We start from the raw sequence: 11,029 nt of genomic DNA on the forward strand, positions 1-11,029 counted from the left end.
GGAGTTCGCTAAACTACTCGTTCAGCATCAAAAATAATCCAATGTGACCGAGTTGGCGCCTCAATGACTACCGCGATCCTGCCGAACGGGAACAACGTCCCACAACGACGAACGAATGAAATGAAAAACATTACATCCCGGCCATATAAATAAATACCGATGATTCATACCACGTTTCAGACGATCGTTTACCGGGCTATTATAATAATTGAAATATTTATTGAGGACTATGTGACAACCTGTTAAGGTGATTCTGTATAGGTTTCTTGTGATGCAGGTGACTCACGCCATGCCGTAAGGAACAATGTAAGTTCTGATCAAAAAGAGACTGCGGATACACCGACAGCCGATAATTTACCACCAAATTTGGATGCTTCAAACAAAAAGCTGTTTCATGAACTGAAAACAATTGCAAAAACAGTCTTGTTTTAAGATTCGGCGCTGCTTGTGAGTTCGGTAACGAATTTTATGTCCCATACAAACTTACAAGATTTATAACCTCTTGCAGCATTAATTTATAGGTGTCTGTTAAGAATAAACAGCAAACAAAAGAGGCAGCGACCTCTATATATTATTCAAAAGCAACCGTTAACTGAATATTATATAACGATATTTAATTCCGTAAAAACATTGCTAAACTTCGTTAATCGCGCGCCAGTCTTCTTAAAAGAGGCAGTACCTAGTAAATTACTTCTAGATACAGGTCATAATTAATGTAATCGTCAAATTAATTGCATTAATGGATGCAGTATGATTGACGGGCCGGCCCTTTAGGCCGTGTATGGTACGAAAAGCGATCAGTAGCCCCAGCACGTTTGCCCCCGCGTTATAATGGTCCGTAATGAATCGCGGGAGCCCACGCCGCGCATCGCAAATATCAACAACGTATCTACACCTGCGATAATTAATCCGAAATCAAACGCTGATTAGAATGACAATGAGATTCATTATCCTAAGAAATGACAGTAACAACTATTATTAGGAAATAAATTAATGCCTTCCACTAAAAAAGGGTAATGAGAGGAAATGGAGGTAACGGACTGCGTGGAACAGAGTAACAAACCTATGACTTCATCAGTGAAAGCACATCTATGCAGTTTGCCATTGCGAATTAACGGGCTCGATGGAGGCCCTTCCGCTTGCAGTGGTTGGTAGGTATAAGAAGGCTTTGGGTATAATGACCGTAATAAATTGGTACAGCGATGCTGTGGCTTATCAAACACTTTTAAGAAGTTCAAACATTAGTAATCATCTCTAAGCCTAGAATGATGTAACTTCAAAGATATGGTCGTATCAATATTTTTGCTGGGTAACTATACCATGAAAAAGTTATATAATATAAATCACAAGTGTTATTTTCTTGACGCTTGAGCAACTTGACACTTGATAGTTATCTCTCAACACGTCCTAAAAACGCTTGCCAAATATCGCCATAAAAAGGCCATTACAGTCGTAGATAACATAAAAGTTTAAAGTGAAACTCAAATAGCGACAATCCATTTAAAAGAAATACACGATATACAGTGTCACTCGTAACTCACGGATAAATAAAATGTACCATCTACAATAAAGTTCTAAAATTACGGGCGGGCCTGCAAAGCGTGGTGGCATTATAAGAAGTGATAAATGTCTCTTACAGTCAGTGGTTAGACGCTAACCGGTCACGAAGTGGGCATAGGCAGTTGGGCGCGTGCAATAGTCTTCTTTGTTTCTCACGGCTCGGCTGCAGAAATACCGTGTTGATCGTTATCTCCGGCAATGATAAATGCATCCAATATCGAAGAGTTTGCAAGGCGTAGGTATTTGCCCATTTCAGTTTGCATATTTCGTACCTACCTGACAAAATTTATACGGTAATTACTGAGTGAACATATTTCGGAGGCAACATTTAAGTGTGCGAATAATCAGAACTTGTACCAACAAATGAATTTTCGTGACAATAGCGTGTCTTTGTGAACAGAATTTAGGTAAACCCTTATACTCATAGTACGTTGGCTGTATGTTTGTACGTACTTGTAAACACCCGTGAATCAGCGGTGTTGGTACATATACAGGATTTTAGAATTGTAGCAGACCAACTGAGTAAATAGAACTTGAGGCGACTTGACACGCAAGATGTGTCAGCCGTGGAAAATTCTCGAGACAAACAAAGATAGCTACCGGCTTGCACGGTTACCGTCTGAAAAACAATTAACATATTGAATTATATCAAGCAAGAGCGAGAGCTAGGTAATGTGCGATACAAATTTCAAGAGCTCTGCTGAATACGACCGTGGAGTTCCCCAGGCTAAATGTCGCCTTGAACTTGTAAGCGCGCGTTGTAAACTAACGTTGACTTAAGTGCCCAGTCAATAAAGCAATTTACACCGTCGCACCTGATGTAGCCGCCTACGCCTCCCAATAAATACACAATCGATTACATAAAAGTTCAACAGCAGTCCGGATTATCCCCGATTCGGATGGAACTCAATTAATAAATATTTTTTGATCAAACATCAGCTAAACCGCCTTTAATAACTGCCTGTAATGGAAATTTGATAGGTACCACTTCAGAGTAGGGTAGGGCGGGGCATGTTGAGTAAGCGGGTAAGTTGAGCATTCGAAATATCTCCAAAACTAAACACGCGACGTTGGAACATCAAATGGCGGAAAGTGAGGTCCAGGGGAGGGGAACACTTTCCGCCATCACCTGTTGCCGCGCGACGTAGGAGTTGGTGACAAGCGTCATTTGTTTTTTTAAGAGTTAAAAAGTAAAAAAAGTTAGCTGTGGTATTTTACTTCTAACATTTTGAAAACAGATGTTTCAGGCATCAGGTAAGCATAAGTACTTAGTAAATTTACGTGTCTATTGTGTTTTAATACGTATGTTGTCGTAGGTATTACCAATTTTATTATAATCTAAGATTTAATAAAAAACGTGGCAGGGGGCAGTTGGTCAGTTTTTGACAGGGCAAGTTGAGCATTACTGTTTGAACTGATTACATGTTCGTTGCAAAGAAGTAACAAATCTAGTTTGTTGATCTCATTCTAGTATTATATTAAGATAATAGTAAGTGTTAATTACATTATAATTTGAAGTTTATCTACTTTACTAGGTACCATGACAGGCAGTTCTTGAGTCCTAACTAATGAAACGTGATTCCGGGGTCAAAAACTCCGTTAAAATATGTGATTAAAAGACTGATTGTAGTTTCTGTGTAATAAAGAAATATAAGCAATAAATAATGATGATTTAACTATTTTTCTTCATACAATTTTCACCTTGCTCAACTTACCTCATATACCTACATGCTCAACTTACCTCGATAGTGACCTTTACCTTTGTTCACTTTAAAGTGATTTTCTGCTAAACAACACAGAATATCGAAAATCTGTTTGGAGACGTTTATTCCCAGATAAATTTCCTAACAATCAAAACGGATTTCATGTTTCTAACGCAAACCATCACGAAAGTACAAGACGATAATTCCAAAATTTCTCAATGTGCCCCGCCCTACCCTATCTCAAAACAACTTAAAAGCATGAACATAAAAATCGTGATTTATCACGTTTAAGCGATTCTTCTATTTTATATAGCTGCCAAGAAAAATATTTTAAGAGTAATGTGCTGCTTCAAGGTACCGTAGGACACAATCCAGCAATTTAAAAAATCATTACGACTATTATTAATTACAAAATCATTGACATTAAGTTTAATACAATATGTTTTTATTTAAGTACACGTCAAAGTTTTCGCAAGATTATGTTCAGAAACAATAACGTTTATTAAGTACTAAAAAATACAATTTTAACAAGTTTTTTTTCAAGCATTCTAATGGCTCATTGAATTAAGATACTCGTATTTTTGAAAATTACTAATTATTTAGGTTTACGAAACCTTTCTGGTGGATCGTCTTTTAATAAAAAAAATTCGCTCTTAACTCTAAATGAAATGAAATGAAATGAAATATATTTATTTGCGTAACATTATGTCATAATAGGCGGTGATAAGTTTAAATTTCAATTAAGTATCAATAATGTCAATTACCTTATATTATAGAAGTAGGCATGCAAAAATGTTCTTAGTGTAAATAAAGCTACAAGTAGAATAATGTTCACATTTCGATGTCATTAACAATTAAGTAGCTAGAATTATATATGTATTGAATATTTATTGTTTTTCATAATTTAAGTACTCACTAACACTATAAAAATTGTTTGAATGCAAGAATTTTAAGATAGCCACTTTAAAGTTTTTAGGCGGCAACTCTAGTAAATTAGTTGGGAGTTTATTATAAATTTTTACTGCCATCCCACCGACATTGTAGCGGTAGAAGGCAAGATTGCTTTTTATTGTCCGCAATTTATTAAGCCGCGTGCTTCTTGCGTTGGGATTCATGTGCGATATAGTAGTAAAGTAGTGAATATTTGCTTTAACAAAGATACATAATTCAGCGATATAAATACATGGTAGTGGAAGAATGTTAAGTTTTTTAAACATAGGCCTGCATGATTCCCTATTTCCAATGCCAGTTAAAGCTCTTATACACTTTTTTTGAGCTTTGAATGCTCTTACAATTTCTCCAGAATTACCCCAAATTATGACACCATAGCGCAAGACTGAGGAAACATAACCATGGTAAGCACTCAAAGCTGTCTTTAAGGACGCGATCTTTTTTAGCCGATTAAGTGCATAGACAAATCTATTAACCTTTGTACACACCAGGTCAATGTGCCTCTTCCAATTACAGTGCTCATCAAGTACTATGCCCAAAAACTTCGTTGTGTCTATTAAGTCTATTTTATCATTCTTGTAAGTCAGATTCAAATGTATTTTTTTACCTTTGTTTGTCCTAAATTGAATAGCCTTGGTCTTAGAAACATTAACTCTTAAATCATTTTTCTCCATCCATTCAATTATGTGTGCTAAAGTTACATTTATGTCATTTTCAAAAGTGGTCATATTATTACACTCAAACAATACTGTAGTGTCATCCGCAAACAGTATACATTTGTGATCAGTTATATCGGGTAGATCATTAATGTATAAGAGAAATAGTAAAGGACCCAAGATGCTTCCTTGGGGTACACCTCTATTATTATTAGTTTTAAACTGTGATAAAGCACTTTTTTTCTCCCCATTAACTATCTTTACTATTTCCGTGGACTGTTTGCGATTTCTCAAATAACTACTAAGCCAATCGTGGGCTTTTCCTCTGATACCGTAATCATATAGTTTGTTTAACAGTATATTGTGGTTCACAAAATCGAATGCCTTAGACATGTCAAGAAACAGTGCTACAATCGCTGACTTCCTATCAATGCATTCAGTTATATATTTAATCATTTCAAAACAGGCGAGAGAAGTTGATTTTCCCTGTTGAAATCCAAACTGCTCTGGTTTTAATATTTTGTTTTTGGTGATGAAGTCATTAATTTTCTATTAAAATATATTACTGTTTCATCATCATCATCATCATCATGTCAGCCGAAAGACGTCCACTGCTGGACATAGGCCTCCCCCAAGGCTCTCCACTCAGACCGGTCTTGTGCTTTCCGCATCCGCCGCGATCCCGCGATCTTAACCAAGTCGTCGCTCCATCTTGTTGGAGGCCTACCGACAGCTCGTCTCCCGGTCCGTGGACGCCATTCGAGAACCTTCTGGCCCCATCGGCCATCCGTCCTGCGAGCAACTACTGTTTGAAACTACTACACTACTACTATTACTGTTTGAAACTGACAAATAGTCACATAAATTTAACACGATTTTATAGTAATAATAAAATTAATGAAATTTGCGAGGGCGGATTATCACCACTGTAAATGAGTGTTTACCTATTCATGTTAAGGTGAACATGTGCGTTAAATGAATGCCGTCGAAGGAATAATTTAAGATTTCCCGCCTCTGCACATCGCTTCTCACGATTAATGAATGAACACAAAATTTATCAGGTGACGAAACAACGTAATTACGCGTAAACTGCGTATATAAGTGATAAAATTTCATGTAATCTCTTTAATCAAGTGCGATAATCTCACAGTGTCCCATTTAAACATAACGAGGTTCGTGATTACTCAATTTCCCGTATGATCCCAGATAAATTGACTCATGGGCCAGATATGAAGGCGCTATAAATCCAACTAGATAACGCAATGAACTGTGCTGTTATTATCGGTTACAGTCTAGCTTTTAGAAAGGCAGAGTACAAAATGAAAGCTCAGAGCAATTTAGATTACTTTACTTGTAAGTTCACGGTAACATGACTTGAAAACAGTTACCATGAGTTCTAGATGCATAATTCAGGGTAGTTGAAAATAAATAGCCGGCTGGAGTTTTCATCGAGCGGTCAAAGAGAACTCTATAAAGTAGGTTGAGTGAGACGGGGTGGCGCCGGGAGCAGCGCAAAGCTGTTGCGAATACAACGACCTCGCCTACTTCGCAAATCATATTCTTTTATACGTCTGTGACATACTAGGTGCCGCTAGCATCGTGACGTCCGTTGACAACTTTGTCATTTGTGACACGTTTGTAAGTAGGTAAATAAATAATTAAATGAGCCAATAGCTAACAAGACATCACATCAAACGTACCATTTGATACTGCCATCTAGCGATATTTTGCCTATCAAGTTATTAAGGCAACACGTTCTAGCTTCTAGCAGAAACATAATTCCTTACCGTTTAAAATAAAATGTTGTTCTTTAAAGATGAAATAGGTAAAGATTAATCGATCGTGGACGAGCTTTAAGGCAAATACGGTATCGGAAAATGTAAAAGGAAAACATTAATCAAGAAGTAAGTGACATTATTTCACTAATTTATAGCTAAAAATATGAAAGCGACATAAAAGAAAGCTTTGGAAAATGGACTACTTAAGCTTCGGTTTTAAACTATTTAGTCAAGAGACAAAGTCAATTTTTGCACACACGATGATATCTGAATTAAAACTATCACGCACGATGGTACTGTTTCTATACAGTGGCAAACATATGCCCTGCTCAAATCAAGCATATAGAAAAGTAAAAAGGAATGGCTCCCGACTTCCCTCATAGGAATTCCGATATACCTTTGAGCATTGAGTGCTTTTAAGGAAAGGCACATAGTAGGTATATAGACGTGACCTCACATAACGAAGGATCATACGTGACTAGGATATGTATGATTATCATGTTTATCCTTATTGTTTCACAGGTAAAAGATAACTAAATATATTGAAATTTAGGAAATGACCTTAAAAGAACCTTAAAAATAAAGAATCAGTTAAGAAAACAATTAAGTTAAAGGCCAAGTAAAGTTACTTCATTTCCCTGCGAAAATTTTGCAATATAGATGGCGAGTTTACAAGAGAGGCATCGTTGGAATATAATACAACTGTATCTGTTATTGGGAGGTGAGATACGTGCGGGTAACAATTATGTTACGTCTAGCTGCATACTATTGAATATTTAATAACTATATTATTTATGCTAAAGCAAAGTATATAGTGAATGTTATTGTTGCTACACTTTAAGTTTAAAGTGTCTCTGTCAGGAAATGAACGATAATTTTATTAGATTTTGCGAAAACATCAACAATAAGTGCGAAATGACCTTCCATCCATCCGTAGGCACATTTTCGAGCACTGGGACGCATTAGGTAATGTCCCGTGTTGTGTGCAGATCACTCGGATGCCATTTATCGTGTGCGAGTTGCAACGCGTGGGCGTGATGATGTAGTCCACGTGTCTCACTGGACGTGCCTCAAACTAACAGCTTAATTTAAAAAATATTATTAGTACTTAATGATTGTAAAATGAGACGATCGAGGATTGATCACCGAGACATGTTCGGTTCGGTCTGATACGCTCGAGAAGAATCGGTATCGATGTGAAATCAAATCCGTGGGTTCAAGGTGATCTGTGGATATTGATTTGTAGTGACAAAAACAATAGCTATAAAATTACAACAAAAACGTTTTATGTAATAGAAATTATGAAGATTCCATTAATTGTGTATAGTAGTCACGTATTCTCGTGTGACACCTGTTCTACTACTGTTTTGTTACGGTTGACAGAGAACAATGCCATGACGAGTAATTGAGCAATTTCAACGCGAAGACCGCAACTCAGATAACGATAAGACACAGGAAGTACCTTGTCAGGGCATAACATCACACAGCGTTATTTTGAGATGTCATGGAAGTGACATAATGGCTCCGGAAAGGTGTGAAGAGGATGCAGACATTTTACCAATATTCGTCCTTAGTCCATTTGTATATTTCCAAGTATAAACTGTGTAGCTAAAAGTGACAACAGAACAATAAAAAGTGGAATGTATACACGACTCAATCAAGTAGGTGCTGTGTACGCGACAAATATGACGTGTGTCACGCTATGAAGCATTGAAAATCATAAAGAAACATGAAAATTACGTAACTGGCACTAGGATTATATATAGAAACGTAACGACGACAATATCTATATGCTTTAGTTAATTTGCTTAACAATGGTAACTAGGTAACTAGTAACTACTAGCTTCTAACTCAGAATAATTTGACATGCGACAGTAATTTCTGGAATGCCGTGCCATCGTTTGAAGTGGAAATTTTATTTATTATTTGCTTGTTATGGGATCTAAGGTCAGAATGCAGTTACGGTGGCAGCTTGGCACGTCATACCAGCAACCAAACAAGGCTAAGTGCGTTGGAAATTATTACTGCTGCGATTCCAAGTTGTAGAAACACTACGAGAGAAAATGAATATAAGTGCAGTGCCCCAGAGGTCACGGTAAACGTCTTATAATCAACGAAGGCTCGGAAAACTAATGCTGACCACCAGCACGCAATAATGGAAGCGAGGCGTCTATAATGTATATATTAATTAGCCTAGAAACAACACTGCATCGACAGGATTCATAAAATATGAAAGTATTATCGAAAGTGAAATTCCGATAGATAGAACGTCGTAGATGTTGGGTGTTAGGGGTACAAGGGCAAGGTCAGGAGAGGGTGGTTCAAGGGGAGATCAGTTACACCAAAACTACAGTTTCGCCTAATGAAATATTCAAACCGTTACATAACTGTTACGGAGGGACTTTGATAAATGAAGCCATGAAAACGTAAACCTACACACGTAAACTTTGTTTTGTTTCCAAACTGTATAAAAATCACGCAAGGACAAGTGAGCTAGAAACAAGGATACGCTTTACTATTAATAACATAAAAATAGAATGACAATGATGAAATATCGCATTACAATTCATCGAATTCAGAGCATTGCAAGGTATTGTTGAGATCACTGTATATTTATCGTTTATAACTTCGCATTACCACCTACTTAACCGCAGATTTGATGATGTTTACTTAGCACTCCTTTTGAGTTACTTTACGATTCTACTTTATGAGAAAATTATGCAAGTTCCATGAAACAACAGACCGTTTGTTTTTTGTCGTACTGAAATAGATTGCTTTCATTAACAGCCTAGTTTACTTATTGATAAGGCCTGAGCCTTCTTGTATTCATGAAGTTAATGCGTGCCGTGAATTTAAGTACCCAGAGTACTTGTTAAGGCCTAATTTAAATATTTCCGTGCTAAGAGATGAAACTAAATTTCAGACCAAATTTGTATAGCAATGTACTTTGTAACGTAAACGATTGTTCGAACTAAACGTACTGTTGTAGTATTTTTTCATAAAAAATTACATACATAATTGAGCTTCTGAGATGTTAAATTAGGACGTTGAAAAGGGGTTCTTGAACTATATTAATTACAAGCAAGTTGGTAATGAATTATAGTTTTTGTTTTTGCCTTTTAAGTAAACAATCTAAACATATTTCTTTTCATCCTGCTCTGCTGACTACATGTAAACCGGGCTCCATTATGCCAAATTGTTGCATCCTGCCAATAATGCGTGTTTCTGTAATGAAATTACATCAAGTCCCATTTAAAACCGTCAAGTCAGGCTTTGTTGCGCGGATACTAAGTAGTCACTCTTCATTAGCACAATTGCCGACTGACATGCTACCTTATTAACACACTAAGCCCTGAATTCTAGATCTACCATTTCGACATGCTGTGCAGTGTTCGTTTTGTAATGTAATAGTGTCTATTTATCTTGATTTGTGATTTTGTCACCTTGTGACTTTGTCTGATTGCAGAACTACGAATTAATAGTCTTGTACATTGCAGAGCTTAGACAGACATTCCATTATTACGTACCTACATAAAAAACGATTAAAAGTATGATAGGTACATTATTTTGTCATAGTGTATGTGTAATATAGAAAACAATAAATTATAACTTAGTCATCGATAAAACCTTTATCATTTCAAATGATTTCACCTTACTGTTAATTGATTGATATTAAACTCAAAATTAATAATTTGAAATTAAATGTTCCTATGGTAAATATTCTGTTCAAAAACATACATATGTAGATAAATCGAGCTTCTTGTAATCACTACTTATCTCTTTAGGTACCTACGTATTTAAACAACTAACTATGCTGAGTTAATACAGATGATTCTAATAACTCTCAAGGATTTCGGATGTGGTTTCAGTTATTTCTTTCAGTATTATCTTTGAGCTTAAAATAAACTGATAACACAAGCCTCTGTTATTATTTAGGCGTAAAAATATACCGTGCTAGACTATTGTTAAAATACAAATGATGTAGCAGATATTCTACACCTACTTTGCATACACTCAATAAAATCAAAACTTATAGAGCGCACGATGGAGCGCAGAAAATTTACTCACCAGAGAAGCTGATTTTCGTTTCGACCGGCATCTCGTTCCCGTATGAGATTCGCTTTAGTCTCTTAAAATCAATGAATCAGAACACAACAACTCCTCAGTTGGTCGCGTTGGTTACTGGACCTGCGGTAAAAGCTGATGATGTTTTCATGTGTTGGAGTGTTTTGTTCGTAGCGGACCGCGCGGCGTCGGGACGCGTGGATCGCTGCCAGCCGAATGTGCACTGCGACCGCAGAACGTCCTACGCCCGCGCTCCGCCTCGGCCTCCTGATACGAGCCTAACTTGTTTTTGTTCCCCGTCGCCCTGCGAGCCTTT

The 11,029-nt window shown here is 36.8% G+C and overlaps 1 protein-coding gene across 4 annotated transcripts in view; it reads right to left on the minus strand.

Annotated features, from left to right (window-relative positions):
• CLIP-190 (Cytoplasmic linker protein 190) overlaps positions 1-10,914 on the minus strand; it is a 56,042-nt gene extending 45,128 nt beyond the window's left edge. For all 4 annotated transcript variants that reach the window (XM_074087689.1, XM_074087687.1, XM_074087688.1 and 1 more), the window contains exon 1: positions 10,717-10,914. In XM_074087689.1, coding sequence (XP_073943790.1) covers positions 10,717-10,747 — 31 coding nt within the window. In that variant the 5' untranslated portion in view covers positions 10,748-10,914. The remainder of the gene's footprint in view (positions 1-10,716) is intronic.
• Between the last annotated feature and the right edge of the window lie 115 nt (positions 10,915-11,029).

Source organism: Choristoneura fumiferana, chromosome 5, assembly GCF_025370935.1.
Source record: "Choristoneura fumiferana chromosome 5, NRCan_CFum_1, whole genome shotgun sequence".
Lineage (NCBI taxonomy): Eukaryota > Metazoa > Arthropoda > Insecta > Lepidoptera > Tortricidae > Choristoneura > Choristoneura fumiferana.